This window comes from Macrobrachium nipponense, chromosome 4, assembly GCF_015104395.2.
Source record: "Macrobrachium nipponense isolate FS-2020 chromosome 4, ASM1510439v2, whole genome shotgun sequence".
NCBI classification, from domain to species: Eukaryota; Metazoa; Arthropoda; class Malacostraca; order Decapoda; family Palaemonidae; genus Macrobrachium; species Macrobrachium nipponense.
This window is the reverse complement of record NC_061100.1, coordinates 111,396,318-111,421,530: the sequence shown is the minus strand read 5'-3', so window position 1 is coordinate 111,421,530 and position 25,213 is coordinate 111,396,318. Positions and strand designations below refer to the sequence as shown.

Here is a 25,213-nt window from a genome sequence, read left to right as displayed (position 1 = left end):
GGCACCGAGACATAATTCAAGGGTTCAATTCATGAAAAGAGAGGAAATCGCCGCATCTACGGCGATAACTCCATGTTGGTTCATAATTAAGTAATGAAAATGAAAACAGTGTACTTACAGTTTCATTTTCAAGTCAAACAAACCATTAGTAGAAAACACAATATAAACAAAGCATACGACGATGAGCGGGCGGGAGAGAGCGATGACGAACACGTCCTTCACACCCGCGGCCGAAAGCAAAAGTGATTTGTTTTACCGCGCGACTGTCGGACAAGCAGTTAACTACCGTTCTCCCCTTGTTCGAAGCTTACGACCGTTCCAGCTGCCGCTAGCTACTTCCTATTGTTAAAGGACCGATGGTTTGTATTACGTATCGGAACAAGTGTTCGTTTCATTAAACAGCCTCTAACTCATGCCAGTAAATGTTTTGTTGATACTAATAATATAAGCCTATTTAAAGATACATTTACTTTAATTAGTCTATATGATACATAAATAGTAATCAACTGTTCTTGTAGCCCTCAAGATTTGGCAAAATCGAAGTATCCAAAGAGAGACATTATCCAGTAATTTGATCAGAGAGAGAGAGAGAGAGACGAGAGAGAGAGAGAGAGAGAGAGAGAGAGAGAGAGAGAGAGAGAGAGAGAGAGAGGCGTCTTGGCAACAATGGTCTTGGGGATTGACGTAACGTTTATTTTCTGAACAGATAGGACAGAGAAGTGTTCGTTTCATTAAACAGCCTCTGACTCATGCCAGTAAATGTTTTGTTGATACTAATATATAAGCCTATTTAAAGATAAGTTTACTTTAATTAGTCTATATGATATGTAAATAGTAATCAACTGTTCTTGTAGCCCTCAAGATTTGGCAAAACACTCCAGGTTGTACATAAAACTTCAAGAATGTATGTCACCAGAGGATTACTATAGTTTTTAAACCTTCAAGAACCAGCATATTTTTGAAAATAACTCCAGGTTTGTACATAAAACTACAGAAACACATGAGTGTAACCAAAGGATTACAAGTAAGGTTTTTATACTTTTTATTAGTTTAAGACATTTTTCCAACGTTTGCTCCGCTTCGACGATTTTCGGGTTACGACGCGTCTTAAGAACGGAACCCCCCATCGTAACCCGGGGACTGCCTGTAACATGCATGAGCACCACGAATGAATGAGGAAATCTTCACCTCTTAAAACTAAACTAAAAATGCGTACCACTAGGCTAGCCTAGGACGCCTAAAACACAATACTCGTGCATAACGTAGTATGAAGCATCACCGTACGCACGAAAGGGAACCAACTCACTCCTGAGGGACTGATGATAAACGAAACAGGCCCTATAACTAGGCTAATAACGTAAGGATCAAACCGTAATAAACAAGGCTCTCAGAATACGTCAGGAGCGAGACGGACCCTATAATAGGCTAATAATGTAAGGTGATAAACAAGGCTCTCAGTATTCGTCAGGGGACGATAAAATATACAAAAACCGTAGCCTATACAGAGAAGTGCTAAACGGTGAATAAAATTTTTTGATATATTCGCGCACGCCGCCAACCATACATAAAAATAAATGACATACCCTGTGATAAGCATAAATCCTTTCCAGGGCACCCATCACAAACTGCTACTTTTCCAGCAAGATTCTGAAATAAATGAATAAATTAACTAAGTGGAGCTTTGCAGACCGTAAAAATTATGTACAGTATCACAACACATGAAATGTATCCAACAAGGCTTTCAAATACATCTAGGTAGTTACCGAGTCTGCAGGACACTCCTGGATGTCTTCTATGTCGCAATTCATGTTTAATCTAATCTGAAATGAAAAACAACAGATTGAAAAAATCAGTTTCAATTACCCTCACCATGTAATTTTCTTGTTCAAAATAATGTCTCACCACATACCCATTTCTTTTAAATAGTCTTTATGCGTCTCCCAAAAATCCCAGATACCTTAGCCCACAGAAAAAAACAAGGATTGCACGTGCACTGGTTCCCGTTTTCCAGTACGTAGGTAGCTATCTCACTATTTTAGCACCTGCAAGCCTTTTCACACACTACATTACACAACAGACTTATCAAAAGCTTGATAAGGATTGCCACTTTCATTTCACCACTCATTTCTTTTTTTGATTCATTCAGCATTTACAGTCTTTTATTTTTCAGTGACTTGGTAATATCTTTAAGTCAGTTTTGAATGCCTTTCACTGTTTGTGTGTTTCTTCTACACTTTGAGATTTTTAAACTGTGATAACTGCACCCATTGTTTGCTAGTCAGATTGTGAGTGCTCCTGTCCAGTATTCCACCATTACCTGCATTCTTTTTATTTAGAGTCAAGTGTAAACTAATGAACCTGTTTCTGCTTGATCCTTGAATTTAGTTGCATTTTATAGCATTTTTGCTCAAAATCTGGCTACTAACTATACAGCTCATTCTGTAGTATATCACTGTTTTTTCTGGGATGTTCCTAAGGGCTTTAAGTGTCTGTAGCCCGCAGTTTATTGACGCTGAGATTAAAACTACTTATGATATTGCATTGAAACTTAAACACGCAAGGACTTTTGTAAATGTGGCATGGTAAAGAGCTAGAAAAACATTTTATTTAACTAATGACAAACTTGAATTTAGTTAGCATAACATTCTAAAATTACCCTATGATGAAAGGTATTAATCCTAGAATTTTAAAGCTGTTGTTTTCAATAATATTAATGTCAAGAGTTTCGTAATAAAAAATTCCCCTAAAGATCTTCCAGGCTGCATATATGAAATTCCTTGCAAAAAGTGTGATAAAGTCTATTACGGACAAACCGGTAAATCTCTTTCGCAACATCTCAAACAGCACCAATATTCTGTGAGAACTGGGTAAATATCGAATGCATTATTCGTACATATGAGAGATTTAGATCATCCTATTAACTGGAGTCAAGCATGAGCCTTAATCCCATGTAATAACAGTTAAAAGGAATATCATTGAATCTTGCTTCATCAAGTCAAATAATGGAAATGTTCTAAATTTAAGTCTTGGTTTATTTAAACTTGATGCTTTCATAATGAAACAAGTTGTAGATGAATATAAGCAACAAAATAAATATATTCAGTTTATACATGTTTTGGACTGTACAGATACTTTGTAGTTTCGGTTAGGCTTAAATCTATGTTTAGGTTTTGACCGTGTGACATCTGATAATCCTGGATTATCTCTTTAATTTTTGCCCTTTTGACAATTAACCATCTGGTATTCTTGATCTTGTTGTGCACCTAAGAACTTTCTCTCCAATTGTATTTCATTCGTTCCTTGACAACAGTGTTTTAATGAGCCTTTATATATATATATATATATATATATATATATATATATATATATATATATATATATTATATATATATATATATATATATATATATATATATATATATATATATATATATATATATATATATATACGTATATATATATATATATATATATATATATATATATATATATATATATATATATATATATATATATATATATATATATATATGTGTGTGTGTGTGTATAACAATTTGTCAAAAATTGTATTTTTCCTAACTATACAAACCTGAGGTCCTTTAACAATAGGAATGTAACTTGCAGCAGCTGGAACGTAACTTGTGGCAGCTGGAACCGGTCGTAAGCTTTGAACGAGGGAGTTCGGTAGTTAACTGCTTGTCCGACAGTCAGCGCACCGCGCGACTGGGAGGTGGAGAATCACTTTGCTTTAGGCCAGGAAAAACAGAGTGAGGGGTAGCATGAGGTGGGACTGTGTAAAGGACCTCAGGTTTGTATACTAGTTAGGAAAAATACAATTTTCGACAAATTGTGATTTGTTCCGATACGTAATACAAACCATCGGTCCTTTAGCAATAAGAAGACTCACTTCTTGGTGGGTGGGTGAAATCTGAGTCAATGAACAGACTGGTGTTCGTCTAACCTTGGTTCCCTTGCTGGTCGTAATAGCAGAGGGAGGGATCCTAGCCTCTGCCCAATGGTCGGGGTAAGTACAGCAGGATCAATGTTCAGACCTCTGGACCCAAGTAGTATGTAATAAGAGGGAGGCTAGCGTACCTCTTAAAACTAGCAAGCAAGAACTTGTTCCTATTGCAAGAGGCAATATGAAGTCATGGGTTTGTCTCTTGTTGGCTTCCACTACGGCCCCCCTTGTTGGGGGAAGTGGTGGATAATCGCTCCTATTCCTAATGAAAGGGATAGGATGGAGCTCGGTCGAGTAGCTTACCTGCATCGGTCTCCTGTTCCAGCGTAGTGACGACCGCGTCCCTCTGCCCACAGGTAGAGGGGGAGAAAAAGATGGGGAAGAGAAGCCAGTCACACTCTCATTCACTCATCCATTCATGCAGTCACACAAGGATGTGATGCTGTTCTGTCCGCTCAGGTGCTGGGTAAGCTACACAACCTGTTGAGCAGCCACCACGGGTCCCAAGGAAAAAGTGTCCAAGGACCTGTGGGCTATATCCCGAAGGTAGAAGGAGGTGAAGGTGGTCTGGTTGGTCCAGGCCCCCGCCTTCAGGACCTGCGCCACGGAGAATTTCTTGCGGAACGCAAGGGAAGGACCAAGGCCTCTGACTTTGTGGGCTCTCGGACGAAGGGTACGGATGTCGTCGCTACCATCAGCTTCGTACACCCTCCTGATCACCTCACGTAGCCAGAAAGAAAAAGTGTTCTTGGATACTTCTTTCTTGGTCATCCCGGTGCTAACGAAGAGGCGTCGACACTCAGGCCTGAGGTGCTGAGTTCTCTTCAGATAGCGCCATAGCGCCCTCACAGGACAAAGCAGCATCTCATCCGCATCGTTGTCGGTGAAGTCCAATAGGGAGGGGATCGTGAATGACTCGAACTGGTCGTCAGGGACCGAAGGATTCTGAGTCTTCGCTACGAAGTTCAGGACGAAATCGAGCGTCACAGATCCCCATCCCCTGGTATGCTTGACGTCGAAGGAAAGACCATGAAGTTCCCCTACTCTCTTCGCCGATGCCAGGGCCGGCAAGAAGAGGGTCTTGAGGGTCAGATCCCTATCTGACGACTCTCGGAGTGGCTCGAAGGGACTTCGAGTCAGACTCCTAAGGACGAGAGTCACATCCCACCACGGGGGCCTGAGTTCCCTGGGTGGGCAAGACCTCTCAAAGCTCCTCATGAGAAGGGAGATCTCGAACGAGTTCGAGATATCCATTCCCCTCAGTTTCAGGACTAGGTCCAAGGCGGCCCTGTATCCTTTGACTGTGGGGATGGAGAGGAGCTTCTCTCGGCGAAGAAAAACGAGGAAATCCGCTACCTGCTAAAGAGTGGCTCTGAGAGGAGATAGACCCCGTCTACGACACCAACCACAGAAGACGGCCCACTTTCCCTGGTACACAGCTGCAGAGGACTGTCTGATATACCCAGCCATCTCTGTTGCTGCTCGGCGAGAAAAGCCTCTCGCTCGCAAGAGATGGTGGATAACAGCCAGCCGTGAAGACGAAGGGACTGGACTGACTGGTGGTACCGTTCCATGTGTGGCTGGCAGAGAAGGTTGTGTCAAGGGGGAATCTCTCTCGGTGCTTCCGAAAGCAGAGCCAGCAGGTCCGGATACCAAATGGCCTCAGGAGCCACCAGGATCATCCTGAGATTCGGGGCGACCAGCGCTCTGCTGATCACCTTGCGAATCAGACAGAATGGGGGAAAGGCGTAGATGAAGAGGTTGTCCCACGGGTGTTGAAGAGCGTCCTCTGACAGCCGAGAAAACCTGAAGTTTCCTGTTGTGCCGGGTGGTGAACAGATCTACGACTGGATGCCCCAACAGGTTGAAGAGCCTTTCCGCCACGTCTGGGTGTAGGGACCATTCGGTCCCTATCACCTGATCCTGATGGCTGAGCTTGTCTGCTACTACATTCCTCTTGCCTGGAATGTAGCGAGCTGACAGCTCTACTGAGTGAGCCATGGCCCACTCATGCACCTGCAACGTCAACTGGTGCAACGGGAGGGACACTAGGCCCCCCTGCTTGTTGACGTATGCCACTACTGTGGTGTTGTCGCACACCAACACCACCGAGTGTCCCATCAGACAGTCCTGGAACTCTTGGAGAGCGAGGAACGCTGCCTTGAGCTCCAGTACGTTGATGTGAAGGTGCTTGTCGTGATGATCCCACACGCCTGCAGTCAGAAACTCCTCCAGGTGTGCGCCCCATCCCTCGATTAACGCGTCTGAAAACAGCAACATCTCTGGGGGGGAGTGCGGAGAGGCACTCCTCTTACGAGGTTCCTGTCGTCCAGCCACCAGGCTAGGTCCTGCCTCACCTCCTCCGTGAGAGACACGGGGAAGTACAGCGGGTCTCTTGTCTGTGACCAACTCTCCTTTAGTCTCCACTGGAGAGACCGCAGGTAAAGACGCCCGTGAGGGACTAACTTCTCGATTGACGACAGGTGGCCGATCACGACCTGCCACTGCTGAGCTAGCTGTTCCTGCCGAGATAGGAACTGGTTGGCTGCCTCCCTGAATCTGCTGATCCGCGAGTCTGCGGGGAAGACTCGCCCTGCCACCGTATCGATCAGCATACCCAGGTACTTTATCCTCTGCTTAGGCTCGAGATATGACTTCTCGAAGTTTACCACGATCCCCAGATTGCAGCAGAACTCGAGGAGTCGATCCCTGTCCCGTAGCAACTGCGAGCGGGAACTCGCCAGGACTAACCAGTCATCGAGATACCTCAAAAGACGTATCCCTGACGAGTGGGCCCAAGCAGACACCGGAGTGCACACTCGCGTGAACACCTGTGGGGAGGTTGAGAGACCGAAGCAAAGTGCCCTGAATTGTTACACCGTCCCGTCGAGGATGAAGCGGAGGTACTTCCAGGAGGATTGATGAACGGGTATCTGGAAATACGCATCCTTCAAGTCCACCGAAAGCATGAAGTCGTTCTCCCTGATGGAGTCAAGCACGGAGCGTGCTGTCTCCATCATGAACCGAGACTGGCGAACGAATCGGTTCAGGGGAGAGAGATCTATCACTGGGTGCCAGCCCCCTGAAGACTTCTCCACCAGGAAAAGAAGGCTGTAGAAGCCCGGTGACCGATCCCTGATGATCTCCACAGCTCCTTTGCTCAGCATGGCTTGGACTTCCTGCCGAAGTGCTACGTCCTTGGATGATCCGGAAACGTAAGTCTGAAGGTGGACCGGGTTGGAGGTGAGGGGTGGCCGAGACTCAAAGGGTAGTAGATACCCCTCCCGAAGGACGTCTACTATCCAGGTCTCCGCTCCATAGCGCTGCCCAATGGCTCGCCAGGCAACCCCCCACTTCCGGCAGCAGGTGAGGGGGAACGCCGTCCGTAGCGTTTCCCACCTCTCTTCGACTTCTTCCAAGCTCCCCCTCGTGAGAAGGAGGGCTGGGAGGAGGGCTGGTGACGGTTGCTCCTTGAAGAAGTTGAAGGCAGAGTCTTTCCTCTGGGCTTCAACGATGCGATCGTCTTGGCCGCAGAGGAAGCGCTAACCAAACTCTTGGCCTTGGCCGCAGTAGCTCGAGGCTGCCCAGACGCCTTCAAGACTGCCTGGTGTACTAAATGGTCACTGTCGTTGTTCCACCGCAGCGTCCACCATCTCTCCTGGGAAGAGAGAGGAGGAACTCCGCACCGGTCCGTTGCGAAGACCCAGAGCCGCCTCACGCCCAGCAGCCCTGGTCACTCGGGTGAGGACTGCGTCCCTACGCCGAAGAACCAGGTTGGTCCACAGGTTTGCCGTCTGGTGGGCTAGGTAGGAGATGGCTCTACCTCCAGACTGGCACAGTCTCCCGAAAGCCGGGTCACCTCCAGGAGAGATGTTCCCCGAGGTGGCCACGACCTTAGACACTGTGAGGGACCACAGGTCTAGCCAGGAGACTGCTTGGAATGCCACCATGGCGGTCGATTCCAAGGCGAGTGCCTCTTGCTGCAAGAACCATAGGTTCTCCGACAGGAGCTGCTGCAGAGACACCCACGGAGTTAGCCTAGCTAGCTCCGGGTTCACCTGTTTGGGCAGCATAGGGTCTTCCGATGGCACGTAGAACCTTCTCTGTCGCAGTAGAGGCGAGGGAAGTAGCTTGGAAGACCTGCCAGACCGTGGCGAACCCTCCTGTCCGGAGACGAGAGTGTCCACCTGGTCCAGCACGAGTCAGCCAGAGTAGATTGCAGCAGACCCACCGTCGTCCTGGGTTCCTTCTTAGGACCCCAGAATGACTCAAGCCTGGACGTAGGCTCAGAAGGTGGGAGCAGTCATTGTGCTGACGGATCAGAGCAATAACCTTCGAAAACGACCTGTGGATCTCGGGAGTGACTGCATCCTGTGGAGTAGGACCGTCAAGTCCCTCCAGCAAGAATGCCTTCCGAGATCCTCCTCCTTCAGGAGGAGGAACTGCAACAGACCCCTCCTGGTCTCCTCCGGCCACTTGCCCATATGACCTGGTCGGTCCTAAGACCGTGCCAGGTTCGTAGGGTGTCGGGAGGCATCTGAGAACAGAAGGAAGTCTGGTGGAAGAGAACGCAGAGGGACACCCTTTGAAAGATTCTGGTCGTCCAACAACCAACAAAGGTTTACTCTCACTTCCAGAGACAGAGGGACCATTAACAGGTGTGAGTCCCCCGCCAGAAACCAGAATTCTCCCAGTTTCCATTGCAGAGACCGAAGATGAAGGTGCCCATGAGGGACCAGCTTCTCCAGGGACGACAACATTTCCAGAAGAACCTGCCACTGACGAGCTGACTGATGTGGTTCCGACAGGAAGTCGCACGCCACCACCCACAACTTCTCCGATCTCTGATCCCACGGGAAAATATTTGCCACTGTCGTATCGATGACCATGCCAGGTAGAGAATCTTTTGACTGGGTACGAGGTTCAACTTTTCCCGTTTGACTACCATGCCCAGTCCCAGACAGAACCGAAGTAGATGATCCATGTCCTGCTGCAGCTTTTCCCTGGAAACTGCCAAGACCAACTAATCATCGAGGTACCTCAGCAAACAGATCCCCTGAGCATGGGCCCAACTTGACACGAGAGAGAAGACCCTTGTGGACATTTGAGGGGCTGTTGTCAGCCTGAAGCATAGGACTTTGAACTCGAAGAACTTGTCCCCAAGAGAGAAGTGAAGGAACTTCCTGGACGTCAGATGAACAGCGATTTGGAAGTATGTGTCCCTTAAGTCTATCGACAGCATGAAGTCGCCTTCCCTCACGGCTGCCAACACCGAATGCGGGGTCTCCATCTCGAACCGTGTCTTCCTGATGAAGTGATTCAAGGTGGATAAGTCGATCACAGGTCTCCATCCTCCTGACGCCTTGGGCACCAAGATGTGACTGTAAAACCCCGGAAACAGACACGCCACTTCCTCTACCGCATCCTTGCCCAGCATCTTCTGCACTTCCTCCCGAAGAACCAAGAACTTCAGAGAATCTGGAGGATATGCCTTCCTGAGCTGCAGCTTGTCCGACAGAGGAGGAGAGAAGCTGAATGGCTGTAGGTACCCTATCCGAAGGACATCTACCACCCACTTCTCTGCCCCATAACTCTGCCACTTGGCCCAATGGCCCGCCAGACAACCCCCCACCCCTGGCGCAGGAGAGAGAGAGGCACCTAACCTACCATTGGCCCCCCTTTACCTCTGCCCCTTGGGCCCCTTCTTGGCTTAAAGGAACGAGAGTGAAAGGGACGTTGATCCTCTGACCTAGGCTGAGTCTAACAGGAACACCCTGCTGAAATCGAATTCCTCGATGGCCTACTAGGCAACATTCTTCTTGACCGCTGCTGGACGGGGGAAGAGGAGGAGCCGGACGTCTCCAAGGACAAGACTCCGACTTAGACATGGCCTGGTGCACCAGTCTGTCTTTGGTGTCAGCTCGGCGCCGGTCTATCGCATTCTCGAGCTCGATACGAGGAAACAATTATTGGGACTCCAATAGATCTCCGTTCCTCAATGCCAGCAAGGACTCCGTGTCGACTGATCTCTCCATCCTAGACAAAGCCGCGTCTCTTCTTATCAGAAGGTTAGCCCATAAATTAACACTCAGGTGAGCCATACACAAAAACGCCTTGCCTCCGGACTGCAACAGACTGGCAAGCGAGGATACACTCACCAACCCTTCTGGGGACCTGTCAGAAGCTATCTTGGCAATGACCACAGACTATAAGTCCAGCCAAGAAACCGTCTGGAACATGGAGGCTGCAGTAGATTCCAATGCTGAGGCATCTTGTGGAAACAAGAACGGAGCCACCTATCTCACCTGCTCCAAAGTCAATCCCGGCTTCAGGCAAATGACGTCTGGGTTAAGATGGCGCGACATCAAAAATGCAGAGTTCGTAGCATAGTACTTCCTATGTCTCGTGAGAGGCGGGGATAGTAGCTTGGCAGAGCCCCTAGAGCGAAGTGAACCATTCTGGTCCGAAACAGAGGCGTTAACCTTATGCAAGACAGACTGGACGTGCTGCAACAAGGGAAGCTGAAGAGATGATTTGGGATCCTGCGTAGCTACCACCAAGGCTTCCAAGGAAGAATGAGTGTAAGCCGACCGAGCCTGAGTCCTACTTTCCAAATTGTTGAACCAATGAATGAGATCAACAACTTCCGAAAAGGAAGATAAAAACTCTTGTGCGTCTCCCTCCTCCTGCTCTGGCAACGGAGACCGAAGACAAGAAGGATGTGTAGGCTCCTTTAAGGCACCTTAACCATTAAAATTAACGGAAGGATCAGCAGCCAAACAGCCTGAAACACCAACTAACCTGTCTGAGCTAGGTCCACGCGTCAGCGCCCGAGATGAACCCACTATAACACCAGGAACATCACTACATACTCCTCCAACAGATGACTCATTAACATGTCCGAGAATGGTCACGGGTGTGGCAGATGTACGAGCGTGAGTTGGAGAGGAATCCAGAACACTCGAGATCGAAGGAGAATCCCCAGAGTCGAACTCTTGGAAGCACCAGTGAGAGGGGCAGGCAAACACTCCTGCTGCACCAACTCCGCACTCACCATCTTCGACCTCTTGACAGGCGCCTTGAGATCCTTACGGCGACAAATAGGCCCTGGAGAAGAAGGAGCACTTGCATCATGTGCACGGACAGGGGAGGTTGCAACATGCTTGCGATGTGTACAGACGGGGGAGGTTGCAACATGTTCGCGATTTGCACGGACGGGGGAGGTTGCAACACGCCCGCGATTCGATGCAGAGAATGAAGCAGCCACTGCAGATTGCACAAGGGAAGATACATTAACACTCTCCGAAACACCAACACTCTTGAGAACACGTCCGTGTTGTTCCTCCCTCGTAGGTGAAGAAAGAGCAAAGGCCTTAGCCTTCCAACACTTGATACACCGACGTGGCGTAGAGGGGGGAAGAGGGAGAGGAAGACAGCACTGGTTTCTTATGCGATCTCTACGCAGGAGGCAGGAACGAAGCAACACGTTTCCTTCCACTCCTCTCAACCGACAAGGCAACCAACTTATCATCCAAAACAGAGTCCAACCTCTTAAGCAATGTCTGGCATATAACCTCAGAATGATCTGCAAGAGAAGGCTCCGATGACATGGAAGGGAGATGTAGCGAACTGGGCGGCAGAGATGACGTCACGGCTGAGAGAGACAGTGCAGAGGAGACGACAGGGAGTAACGTCCGACTGGGAGTGATGTTACAAGAGGTGATGACATCATGGCTTCCCCTCGGTTTGAAGGGGATACACAATGATGGATCCCGTGACATCATCAAAGGGGCTGACACCATGGCTTCTCTCCGACTCGAAGAAGTGGCAACAGTCACTGGCGGAGCAATACAAGATGGCTGACCTCAGCTACCCACGAAGACAAGGCCAGGAGGAGAGGAGATGGCCTGGCCAGCCTGAGGAGGGGGGTAGCGAGCCTCCATAAAGTGCGCTAGCAACCCCTCCAAAGACAGGGGACCCCCTAGCCCGAGCATCTTCCAAATCGCCACCATCTTGGATACCTCCGACTCTGGAATAAATGAGAAAAAGCATCTCCTTTCCTGGGAATCAAATTAACTCCTGAAGAAGGGGTGACATTACAAAAATTAGCCTGCTGGCCTCCCAATACTTTCAGCGACGAATCAATGGAAGAAAAGGAAGGGAGACACAGGAACAACGCTATTATGGGGGGTGAATACTGCAGGAGACAAAGCATCAGGAAGAGGCGAAAAACCTTCCCAAGAAGGAAGAGTCAAAACCCTCCAATGCTCTCTCTGGCTATAAAACAACTTCCACTGCTCTTTAGGCCATGCCCAGCATTCCGTGCAAGGATTCGTTATAGTACAAAAATTAGAACGGCTTCTACTATACATGTTGTAGGGAATGGAAAACCTGGAATTCCGGGGTACACACGCTGACATGGCTGAAAAGGAGCAAAAGAAGCCATAATATCAGCCAAACACACACACACACACACTAAACACAAGCGAAACAGGCAATGAACTGGGTAAAGGCCAAGAGAGGTTAACCATGACTCACCCAGGCGGTTAAAGAAAAGATTGACGTGGTGGTGTAGGTGAGTGGTCCTTGACCACTCTTCACCCAATCTACGCATGCGTTGTCAGATATCACAAGATTCCTTGCTTTCATCTGTTTTTTTAACCGGATCCAGCTAGGGGCAAGAAATTATCCTATTGTTAAGACCGAAGGTTTGTTCGCGTATGAACAAAGGCAGTTTTAAGCGTTTTTATAGGGGTTTCAACTATTCGCAGGGGGTTCTGGTACACATACCCCATGAATATGGGGTGAATACTGTACAGTATTTGGAAAATAATTAAAGTATCATATATTTCACATACAATTCCTGCAGCTTAAGAACAATTTCTTTGCTTCAGGTTTTCAGACACTCATTAATCCCCAATGTCCAGTGCTCCTCAAAACCTCAGCCAGCCAACCCTGATATCTACAGGCTATTTAAGTGGATGGTGAAAGGCAAAATTAACAGATTTGTACCTACAGTAATGATAAAAAATGCATAACTTATAATGTATGTCAAGCCATCAAAAAATGCATTCTACTAGGCGACTAGGTACTAGTCAAGCTACTATATAAGTTCAGGTGTTAGCAAAGAAAACAAAACACCAGACTACTAGGCTAGTTTTACCAAGATTAGGCTTAAAGGAGTTGCAGCGAATGCAGGATGACTGTAGGCCTTTCTGTAGTAAGGCATTTCAGAAAAAATTGGTAGCCAAACTTACCTTAACCTAACCTAGAATGCCGTGTTCTAACCTGGTGGGGGCCCGGGAAGAGATAAAGCCCTAACACCATATAAGAGTCTGGTAGACTAGGTTCGGTTAGGTTACAGTAATCGACCATGAACTGTACTTACCTAGGTACGTATACCTAGCTATAGCCTAACTTGTGATACCTACCTAGCCTAACTAGCTAAGGCATGCTACCTAGGAAAACTACATGGTTCATAAATTTAGCCAAGAATTAGGCTAGTACTAGGTAGTAGCTATAGCTAGTACCTACTACTAGGTATATAGTAGTAGGTAGCTAGTACCTAGTAGTTAAAGACACAGGTACTACTACACCTCAATCTGCCATACCTACTGCTTTAGGTCGTGGCTAGGTACCTAGCTACCTAGTACGACGCATAGCCTATTCATACCTAAGGTAGATACTACTACCTACTAGGTAGGTACCTATAGCCTATACCTAGTACTACCTAGCCTAGTACCTAGTCCTAGTACTATCCTAGTATCCACATACTTTACTCGAGTCATCCTTATTTACTAGGTAGTAGTTGATTTCTCCCTCAGTTATCCATCACCTTTTATTGAACTTACGTAATATCTTAAAGTCGTTCATCAACTAAGGGACCCTCAATTACTACTTGTCTTTGACTACCTACTACCTAGTAGTACCTACTTTATAGCTAGGTAGTACCTAGTGGCAGCGGATACCTCTAGGTATTTCGTAATGGTATTAGTAGTTGTACAAAGCGCTAAAAACATATACTACGGCTCCTGGTAAGACCACCGGTGGTCTTGCTCCTGGTCGCAATCGAATTTTTTTGTTGAAGCGCGAATTGCATGTTTTCCCTTTAACTTCAAACATCTTTATTTTCATTTTTGTTTGCTGATTAATCATGTAAGTGTTTTTTTATTTCATTTTAATTTCGTGTTTTCCCTTTTGTATATCTCCTATCATTACGTCCAAAAAGATTTGTTGTGGTCTCAGTTCGTCTCATTGTCTTGTTAGTTTCAATCCTTAATACCTAATTTTTTTTTATTAGTATAGTAGCTGGAAGAGTTTTACTCATTGTTTTCAACAGATGGTCCCACCTTAAATTTAAACTATGGATGGATGATCCTGAAAATTATAATGCCGCTGTCTTTGGTGAGTATTTGAAACCACATAATTTGGTTTATGACTGTGCAACAACTTCGAGTGCGCATATATTACATTTTTTTCTGGGTGACTTAGTACTTAAATAATTCACATGACCACTAATACTAAACTATACTCTGTTTTTTTTCCATCTGTCCATCCGCCTGTGGTGTGTGCGCATGGTGACACTGTGTCCCGGGCTTTAGATAGTTACATTCAGTTTACACTCAACAATAATAATAATACCATATTTCGAATATTAACGGTGTAATTCGCATACAGTAAATCATCAAAACACTTTTCAGTTGCAAACGTACACCCAGATATCCTTTTATTTACCTAAAACTTACACATAGCATAAATATTTAAAGTCCGGGACGCAGTGTTACCATGCGAAAACACCACAGGTGGATGGACAGATGGAAAAAAAACAGAGTATAGTCAGGAGTAATGATAAAACCAGTGACTTAGGCATGCTACTGGACTTTGCAGTTCTCTGTCCCCAATTAAGTCAATAAAACTGTATTTTACTAGGCATCCCGTTAGAGACATCATCTCTCATCAACTACCTAAGATACAACTCACGGAAGTGGAAAATTTACTAAACAGAGCAGCGAGGTTAATAAATGTCCTAGCTCACGCCACGAAATACAAATACCCACGGGATTGTCCGAGTTGCATTGGCTACCAGTCAAGACTTAAAAAAAATTACTGTACTGCAACTTGTTTGGTGAAGCTGTTCTTGTACTGAATTCTTTCAAGATTATTTTCTGTCATGCTAATCTTCAGTTAGTATACGCTATCTCTCTCTCTCTCTCTCTCTCTCTCTCTCTCTCTCTCTCTCTCTCTCTCTCTCTCTCTCTCTCTCTCTCTCTCTCTAATGTCTTCTGACTTGCGAACCACTGACTTTAAAATCGCATTTCATTTATCGATAATAACTATGATTATGTATGAAACAAAAAGACTAGTCGAGTAGATTTTTTAGTATATCGCTCAGAATCCTTTAACTACAAGAATTTATTTTTATTTTTATATAAAATACTAAAACAAATACGTCTACTCAATCTGGGGATTTTGTCTCTTGCAGTTATCGGAATGTGATTTTTTTTGTGCTATCTATAATTAAGCTATGTTAATTCTCATTCAGTTCAGTTTGTATTAAATCGGTTAACCCCCTCTCCGGTCCCCCCCAAAAAACTGACTTGTTTGCGTCTGACGCTGCCCCCCCCCCCTCTCTCTCTCTACATGCACGCACACACACACACACACACACACATATACACACATCATAAATTCTGTTCCAATGCAAATGTGCTTTATATTGTGGAGCTATAAGCTCCTTCAAATGGAGAGAATGTTTGCCTAAACCTTAGACCCTCTACGAATATGACCCTAGGGGTTCTCAAAGTATTATTTACATGTGATTTAAGTACTGATGTATACATCTTATAAAACCGATTAGATTATAGTAAAAAGTGCAATTTAATATTCTTTCTTCGTAGATATGGCCAAAAGAATACAAAATATGTCTTAATAATTAGCGAATGTCTCAGTGAGTGGATGTATTCCAGAAGATATTTTATTTTGCATAAGAAGTAAAATTAGTGAGGATGCCATGTAGCCAAGAAAGACTTAGCGAAATAAAACAGGATCGTATACTGTACATGGAAAACACAAGGAAAATTAAGAAAAATGATAAAGAAATAAAAGAGGAAGAGCCCAAGAGGTGAAGTTGCAAAGGCTTTTCTTCTCACTTCTGCTGTGAACCCGGGCAGAGAAGGAGTCCTAAAAAGACTGCTAAATGCTAATCTGGCGGGAACCGGGAATTGAAGAAGCCGAACTGAAGGTGATTACGAAACTTTTTATTAATATCGTTAATATTTTGTAGGCCTACATCACAGTGTGTAATCTATTTTTAGGAAGAAATAGCTAGAGTTCTATAGTAGTTACGAGTCCATAATGCCACATAGGCTAGGCTACATACTGGTACGTAAAGATGATTCTTCCACTCTCCATCAACATCCTGTCTACCTATAGTACTAGTAGTAGCTAGGTAGCTACCTAGGCTATGAACCTCTATTGGGCTCGTAATAGCTAGGCTATTAATAATGCTAGTTAGGTAACCCGGTAAAACAAATTTTAACATTCTTTTGATTACCTAAGATTCCTAGGCTACTAGTATAGCCTAAGGTATCGTACCTAAGCCAGCCTGGTGCTGGCAAGGGCGCTTGCTCCTGGAGCAGCCCGGAGCTAGGTAGGTATAGTAACTTGTTAAAATTCTAGTATAGCCAAATAGCTAGGTAGGCTATGGCATAGGCTAGGTACATACTACCTATCTAGTACCTATTAGCTAGGCGGGAAAGCCTACCAACATCACTTTGGTCTTGGGTGTCAAAGACTTTTTGTCGTACGGGCTGTGTCAGAAAGGAAGTTTACAAGAACAGGCTGTGTCAGAAAGGAAGTTTACAAGAACACAATTGCCTTTTGGCTACATGAGGTGATTACTCAGGTGTACCTATTCCTCGATCCCTAGTTCAGGCTTCCTTTTATCTGAAGAATATTGTCCACAGGTCCTAGGACACATTTTCCTTGGGACCTGACAGGGCAATTTGTATCTTACCTAAGATGTTTGTGTGGAAGAGAGAATGAGTGAGTTGGCTGGTCTCCTTCTTTCTCTTTGTTCCTTTCTTCTTCCTTCGGGCAGGTTGAAAAATAGACACATCATATGTTGGAAATGGTCTGATACAGTAGAGTTTGGTAGTCATACTGGTGATACTTATTTGGTATGTTCCTATACAATAGACAAATCTACTTCTCAGTAGCATATGCTCCTCCCTCTAGCAAGAGAGTGGGGAGTGGTGACAAACTCCTGTGGCTTGAAAGGTTTGTTACTGGAACAGATAATGTTCTCCTTATGTTCCACAAGTGCAATGAATCTGGACATACCACATTGTATTGAACCCAGCAGACAAAGCTTTTGGGTATTCGTCTACCTATCCTCTCACAGGCTGTAACCCCCTCTTATAACTAGTTCTTCTATCTCCCTCTGTAAAGTCTCTATCCTATTGTTAAGACTGAAGGTTTGTTCCACATATGAACAAATGCCAAATTTTTAATCAATTTGCATTTTTGTACATGAACTTTCCTGTCAGATATATACTTAGCTTAACGTCTCTGACGTCACGACAGAATTCAAAACTCGCGGCACACGCGACAGGTAGGTCAGGTGATCTACCTTACCCGCCGCTGGGTGGCGGCTGTAAGAACCAATCTCCCTTTCCAGCCAGAATTTTTCTGTCGCCGGTGACGACTACACCTGTGGTTGTTACCTCCTGACAGCTTTATTCATTTCTCGTTGCCGTGGATTTATTTGGACTGACTTTCGGTGAAGTACCTGATCTTGTTGGCTTGGCATACGCATTTGTGGATTGTTTTGGATTTTGATTTGGATTTTTCTTTGATTTCGAGATGTCTGAGTTAGAGGTTAAGAAATCTTCTATGTTTAGGGTGTGCTCTATGGATGAATGCAAGGTGAGACTACCGAAAGCTACGGTAGATCCTCACACAGTTTGCTTTAAATGTAGAGGGAAAGAATGTTCTTTTGTTAACCCGTGTAATGAGTGTGAGAAGTTGGATGAGGGTGAATGGAAGGCTCTTTCTTCCTACTTGAGGAAGTTAGAGAAAGACAGGGTGAGAAAGGCTTCGTCTAGGAGTTCTAGTAAGTCTCGTATTAGCGAGGTAGAAGAAAATCCTGTTGTAGCATTAGAACCTTCTCCAGTTTCAGCTCCTGCGCCCTGCATCGAACCTAAGGATACGACTACGGAAGTGGCAACCATGAGAGCCACGATCCTTAGCATGGAAAAGAAGATTCGTTCGTTGCAAGGTAAGAGTAGTGAAGGTGAATTGTGCAGTGACCCCAGTGCAGTGGAGGCGTGCGTCTGATCGGCTCCTTAATGCTTCCAGGCCTAGACCTCTTCCAGACTCCCAGTCCCAGTGGAGGAGGAAAGTCAACAGCCGCAGGAAGGTTAGGGAGAACTCCCACCGATCAGGCGTCCCCTCGGTAGATCCTGATGCTCGTACCCAGGCTGCCTTTGTTCGCGCGAAGAAGGAGGTATTGCGCCAATGCTTCTCTTCTTCTTCCTCACCTTCGCCTAGAAGAGGATGGAGCGCCTCGGATTCTTCGCGACCGCTGAAGAGAGCCTGGAAGGCGCCTGGCTCCTTTCCTTCCAGCCCGGAAGTTTTTCCAGAAGAGCCGGAAGTAGAGATCAAGAAACCCAGGAGGGAGCAGGAGTTCTCGCCTCATAGTAGGCTTCGAGCCTCTTCTCCGGTGGAGCATTTTGCAAGATCTCCAGCTCAAATTCTTGCTGGACTGCAAGCGCAGATTTCGGCGCTGGCGGGCTCCTTGGCAGGAGGAACGCGTCGGAAAGACGTCTCTCTCCCTGTCAAGAAGTCTAGGATTCCTTCGCCTGTGTTACCGTCTCAGTCAGAGTCGGTTCTCTCTCCTTTATCAGCGGATGGAAGGAGGCGCTCTTCCCTCGGCAGGCGCTTGTCGTCTTCCAGGCGTCAATGCCCAAGAAGCTTTCTCCTGGTGATACATCTCTCCAGTAGGAAGGGATCTAGCGCCTAGTAGGCGTTCGTCTAAAGACAGGCGTACAACCTCGTCTTCTCGGCGCATTTCCGAAGATCCTTCATTCTCCGGATAAGAGAGCCTACTCTTTGATGGATTCGTCAAGAGACAGGATCTCGCCTTTTGTTAGGCGCCTTGAGCCTAGTAGGCGCTACTCCCCAAGTAGACGCTCTCCCGCTCCCAAGCGTGGTGCGGAGGATAGGCGTTTTTCTCCTGATAGGCGCGGCTCTCCTTTTAGCCGCTCGGTTCAGGACAGGCGTGTAGAGCCTGAAAGATATGTCTCTTCTGGGAGACTACCTTTTGAAGAGACACACAAGTCGGGAGCGAAGTTTGTGGAGCATGGTAGACGCCGGTCTCCTAGTAGGCGACCTTCTCCAGGGCTTCGCTCTCCTGTAAGTAGGCTCCAAGAGCCTAGTAGGTCGTTCCGCCCTCATGGTATGACGCAGCTCGCCTGGGCAGCCGCTCTCCTTTGAACAGGCGCATGGATCCTGAGAAGCGCCTTGAGCATAGTAGGCTCTCCTCTCCTAGCAGGCGCTCCCCTTTGGAAAGCCCGGAATTCTAGGAGTAGGATTAAGGAACAAAGAGCACGCACTCATCAGAGTAGGAAGGACTCATTCGAGAGGAGCTCTCCAAAAACTTTGGCTTCCCCTGATAGGCGCCAGTCTGCTACTAGACACTCTCTGGGACAGGCGCATTTCTTTAGAGAAGGCTAATGCCCTCGTAAAGAAGCGGAGGGTTCTTCAGTGGATGAAGTTGAACCTTCAGAAGAGGATTTGGTGAAGGACTCGTCAGTTTCGTCCTATAAGATCCTTACAGATCTCCTTCTTCAAGAGTTTGGAGACTCCCTTACTCCCTACGTCGCTCCTCCGTCTCCTCTCTCTTTATTCTCGACTTCGAAGAAGACGAAAGTTTCCTCTTGTGTGAGGATGAAGCCAACCATCTCAATGAAGAAGGCTTTGAGTGGTTTTGGTGATGGCTGCTTTCTAAGGAAGAGAAAGAAGACTGTGTTTTCTTTCCCTCCTTCCAAGCTTACGGGCAGACTTGGATTTTGGTACGAGTCTGGAGAACCCCTAGGTCTGGGTCTTCCTTCATCGGCGGATGCGGACTTCTCTTCTCTGGTAGATGCAGCACGATGCTCGGCTCTTTTGTCTGCTAAGACTACCTGGGCTATGAACGAGCTTGACCACCTGCTGAAGGGAATGTTTAGAGTCTTGGAAGTTTTCAACTTCCTTGACTGGTCTTTGGGGGGGGGGTCTTGGCTAAGAAGACTCAGAACCCGGATGCTATTTCGCCAGAAGATCTCAACAGTGTTCTACGTGCATTGACAAGCAGTTAGAGATGGATCTGAGCGAAATAGCCTCCCTGTTTGGAGCAGGGATCCTTAAGAAGAGATCAGTCTTCTGCTCTTTTTCTGACTAAGTCTGTTTCGCATGCCCAAAGAGCCTCTCTCCTGTATTCGCAGCTCTCGCCTCTGCTATTTCCGAAGAAGATAATCCAGGACATCTCAGGATCTATCTCTGCAGAAGGCGACTCAGGACATGCTCGCGCAGTCGGCACGGAAGCCTAGGACCTCCTTCCAGACGAAGACGAAGAAGGAGGACTCCAGCTAGACAGGAGCCCTTTCGAGGGGGCCCCCCTTCTAGAGCCTCTACCTCGAGAGGTAATAGACCTTTCAAGAGAGGTAGATCCTTCTCACGCTCTGTCAGAGCTAAGAAGTAGGGAAGTAGTCCTCCAAACACCAGTAGGTGCCAGACTTCTAAGATTCTCGGAAGCCTGGGCAAAGAGAGGAGCGGACAACTGGTCCCTCTCGATTATAAGGAAAGGATATCTGATTCCTTTTACGGAAAGACACCGTTGACAACGACTCCAGGGAGTTGGTGGCCAGGTACAGGGATCCCATCATGAGCCTTGCTTTAACACAAGTAGTGGAACAAATGTTCGAGAAAGAGGCTATAGAGCTAGTGAGCGACCCTTGCTCAGCGGGCTTTTACAACCGCCTTTTTCTAGTTCCAAAAGCCTCAGGAGGATGGAGACCGGTTCTGGATGTAAGCGCCCTGAATTCTTTGTAGAAAAGAGGAAGTTTCGCCATGGAGACGACATCCTCAGTGTTGGCGGCCCTTCGGCCAGGGGACTGGATGGTGTCCCTAGATCTTCAGGACGCTTACTTCCATGTGCCTATCCATCCTTCTTCAAGGAAATACCTCAGGTTCATGATGGGAGGAAGGATATTCCAGTTCAGGGCTTTGTGCTTCGGCCTTTCAACAGCCCCTCAGGTCTTTACAGGCCTAATGAAAAATGTAGCAAGATGGCTACATTTGGAGGGAGCCAGAGTGTCCCTTTACTTGGACGACTGGCTGATCAGAGCCAAGTCGCAGGAAAGATGTTTGGAGGACCTACAAAAGACCCTTTTCATGGCAAGTTCTCTGGGACTTTTGGTGAACTTTTCAAAAGTCTCAGTTGATCCCCCAGTCAAGATCGTATCTATCTGGGGATTCGGATGGCTTCTCTGGATTTTCGGGCTTTTCCGTCTCCAGAACGGATAGCCCAGAGGGTCAGAGAAAGTCAAAGCCTTCCTATAGAGAAAGAAGCGAGGGAGTGGATGAGTTTGTTGGGACACTCTCCTCGTTGGAGCAAATTCCTTTCTCTAGGAAGTTGCACCTCATACCTCTCCAGTTCTTTCTACATCGAAACTGGAGGTGTCGTTCGCAAAACCTAGAGTTCTCCTTCGAGATCTCAAGGGAAATCAAGAAGGACCTCTCTTGGTGGGCCAACCCTCTCAGGTTTGCAGAAGGGATGTCCCTTCACATTCCCGAACCCCAACCAAGTGTTGTATTCCGACGCCTCGGAAACAGGTTGGGGAGCAACGCTCGGCTCAAGAGAAGTGTCAGGCACCTGGAACAAGGAACAGGTGACCTGGCACATCAACAAGAAGGAGCTGATGGCGGTTGGCTAGCGTTTTGAAAGCTTTCGAGCCCCAAGTCCTAGCTTCAACAGTACAGATCAACTCGGACAACACCACGGCCCTGGCTTACATCAGGAAGCAGGGGGGGACTCACTCTTTCTCCCTGTACGAGACAGCAAAAGAACTTCTGCTTTGGGCAGAGCAAAGGAGATTGTCTCCTTACCAGGTTCGTACCGGGAGAGAAGAACGTCAGAGCAGACCTCCTAAGCAGGAAAAGATCAGTCCTGCCTGCAGAGTGGACCTTCTTCACGAAGATGTTTGCCAGGACCTGTGGAAGCTTTTGGGCAAAGCATCATATAGACCTCTTCGCCACAGCCAAAGAATGCGAGGATAGCCAACTACTGCTCTCCGATATCGGACCCGAGGGCAGTGTCGATAGACGCGTTTCTACTAGATTGGAAGGGTCTAGACATGTATGCTTTTCCTCCATTCAAGATACTGGGAGAGACTCTAAAGAAATTTGCAGAATCGGAGGCAGCAAGGATGACGCTGGTAGCCCCGTTCTGGCCCGCACAAGTATGGTTCACAGAGGTACTGGAATGGTTAGTAGATCTTCCGAGAACATTACCACAGGGGATCGATCTGCTCAGACAACCCCACTTCGAGAGGTATCACAAAAACCTCCCCGCTCTAGATCTGACTGGCTTCAGACTGTCAAAAAGTTTTGGTCAGAACGAGAGGCTTTTCTGCAAGAGTTGCAACCGGCTATCGCAGCAGCAAGAAGGCCTTCTACCCTTAGAGTCTACCAATCGAAGTGGGACGTCTTTCGGCGATGGTGTAGGAACCATCACTTTTCCTCTTCCAGTACCTCTGTGACCCAAATAGCAGACTTCTTACTTTTCCTTAGGGAAGAAAGTGGATTGGCGGTATCAACCATTAAAGGCTATCGTAGCATGCTATCTGCAGTGTTTAGGCACAGAAACTTAAACTTGTTCCGATACGTAATACAAACCATCGGTCCTTTAACAATAGGAAGTAGCTAGCGGCAGCTGGAACGGTCGTAAGCTTCGAACAAGGGGAGAACGGTAGTTAACTGCTTGTCCGACAGTCGCGCGCCGCGCGACTGGGAGGTAAAACAATCACTTTTGCTTTCGGCCGCGGGTGTGAAGGACGTGTTCGTCATCGTCTCTCTGCCCGCTTCATCGTCGTATGCTTTGTTTATATTGTGTTTTCTACTAATGGTTTGTTTGTTTGACTTGAAAATGAAACTGTAAGTACACTGTTTTCATTTTCATTACTTAATTATGAACCCTTGAATTATGTCTCGGTGCCGAGGGCGGGCGCGCTCGCGCCGAGTCATGTATTTGGGCGAAAGGGTGTAATTGAAAAATGTAAGTACTTTTTTCATTATATTTTGCCCTGTGCGTTCGTTACCGAGAGTGTGATTGCGCTCGGCACGAACTTTTAATTTTGTATAATAGAATGCAATGAAAGTGGATTCGCAATTGCAATATTCTTTTCATTTTCTTTTATTGATTGCATGAATTTAATCTGGATCAATTTTCGTTCTTACCCGGGAATTGATCCTTACGATTTTTATGTGAAATGAAATCGCAAGTGCAGTATTCTGTTTCATTTTCATATATATTTTATGATAGCATCATATTATTGGATCAAGTTTCCGTTCTTACCCGGGAATTGATCTTTTCTCCAAGTTCTATGAAGTGAATCGCAAGGGCAGTATTCTGTTTCATTTTCATATTACTTTTCACTGCTGTGCGGGGTGGGGGAAGCAAGAAGGTCTGCCAGGAAGTCGTCGGAAGCTCTCCCGCGACTACCCTTGGTAGCCGATTCTTCGTCTTCCTTCCTGCCCCCCGCTCAGCTTCTTCATTGTATTTGTATTTGGGGTCTTCCTTGCGTTCGGGGTGGGGCATGTCTTCCCCCCGTGCGTGAGGGAACCCCTCTTACTAATCTATCTATGTTACCGCAGGTGCTACATCCGTGGGAGACGACCTTGGATGTAGATGTAGATCCTCACGAGGTTTGTACTCGTTGTCGGGGGCGAGAGTGCTCCCGCAACGAGCCCTGTGTAACGTGTATGATTCGTCAGAGGCGCAGTGGGTGCTGTACGAGGACACAAGAAGTCATCGGAAAGTCCAGTGACTCCTTGGTAACGGACGTCCAGTTGTACTCGGGGTCTTCCGTCCGCTCTGGGTGGGGTTCTCTCCCCCCAGGCGCGAGGAAGCCCCTCTAACTAACCCGACTGTTGCTTCCGCAGGTTTGCCATCAGCGAGGACGACCTGGGACAGGTGTGGGAGTCGCTGGGACTGCAGGGGTTGATTCAGCGGTTGGCGGGGTCGGCAGTGGTCACTCATGATACGGTAACCACTACAACAACCACAATCTCGACACCAGCATAGGAGAGGTCACCGCACCTGGTGTACACACCACATGTCATGTCGGTAACACCCACAGGCTGCAATCCAGAACCAATTCCTGCCGTGCCAATCAGGACGGTGCCACCGCCAACCTGGGTTCTTGTATTGCCGACCCCGGACTGCCGCTGCCCAAAGAGTACCCCCCTGGACCTGCCGCAGTGCCGAGGATGACGGTAGCTGCCGACAGGACGCCTGTCTCTCCTGTGGTACCTGCCGTGCCATGCCGTACCTGTTGCTGTCCCAGCCGCTCATTCCCTTTCAGATCAGTGCCTGCTGCTCATTCACTTTCAGATGTTCCTGCTGTTCCTGGACCTGTTCCTGTTGTTCCTGCTGTTGGTGATGCTGTCACAGTCTCAGGTCTTTCCGGACAGGTGCAGTCGGGCCCTGTTGCTTCGGCAACTGCCCCGGCTCCCTCCTGGATGGAAGACCTGACGTCTGTCCTGCGGAGCCTGGCGAAGAAGAAGAGGAAGAGGAAGGTGTCGTCGTCGTCTTCGTCGTCTTCTTCGTCGTCCGCTGCCTCTCCTTCCCCTTCGACTTCTAAGGCCAACAGCCGAAGAAGAAGAAGGTTGCCTCCTTCCCCCCTAAGAAGACTCCTTCGGGATCTTCTAAGGGCCCGGCTCGCTCAGGCGAGCTGGGGAGCTCTTCTGCTGGTCCTCTGTTCCTTCGGGAACGGGGCCCGTCGCTTCTTCTGCAAAGAAGAAGTCGACGGGGACCAGAGGGCACCAGCCTCGGCTGGTGCGTCCTCACCTGGTGCTAGCGGGTCTGCCGCTAAACCAGGTTCCGTCTCGGACCGCTTCTCGTTCGCGAGAGAAAGCACCGAGTGGACGCTCTTTCCAAGAAGACCGTCCAGCCAAAGTTTTGACCACGCCCGAGTTCTCGCTCGCCGTCAA

The 25,213-nt window shown here is 47.3% G+C and overlaps 2 protein-coding genes across 4 annotated transcripts in view; one reads left to right on the top strand and one right to left on the bottom strand.

Annotated features, from left to right (window-relative positions):
- The window catches only part of LOC135211061 (cytosolic Fe-S cluster assembly factor NUBP2 homolog), a 126,759-nt gene extending 112,722 nt beyond the window's left edge, over nt 1-14,037 (bottom strand). Inside the window, exons 1-3 of one of the 3 annotated variants that reach the window (XM_064244119.1) lie at nt 13,895-14,037; nt 1,764-1,820; nt 1,584-1,647 (exon numbers count right to left, since the gene is read on the bottom strand). In XM_064244119.1, the coding sequence (XP_064100189.1) occupies nt 1,584-1,647; nt 1,764-1,808 (109 nt within the window). In that variant the 5' untranslated portion in view covers nt 1,809-1,820; nt 13,895-14,037. Of the gene's footprint in view, nt 1-1,583; nt 1,648-1,763; nt 1,821-13,812 lie in introns of all 3 variants that reach the window. The other 2 variants (XM_064244120.1, XM_064244118.1) reach the window with 2 other exon arrangements.
- Nucleotides 14,038-16,169: 2,132 nt separating this feature from the next.
- The window catches only part of LOC135211059 (DNA polymerase delta catalytic subunit-like), a gene marked incomplete in the record, with an annotated part of 237,143 nt that continues 228,099 nt past the window's right edge, over nt 16,170-25,213 (top strand). Inside the window, 1 exon segment of the mRNA XM_064244116.1 lies at nt 16,170-16,202.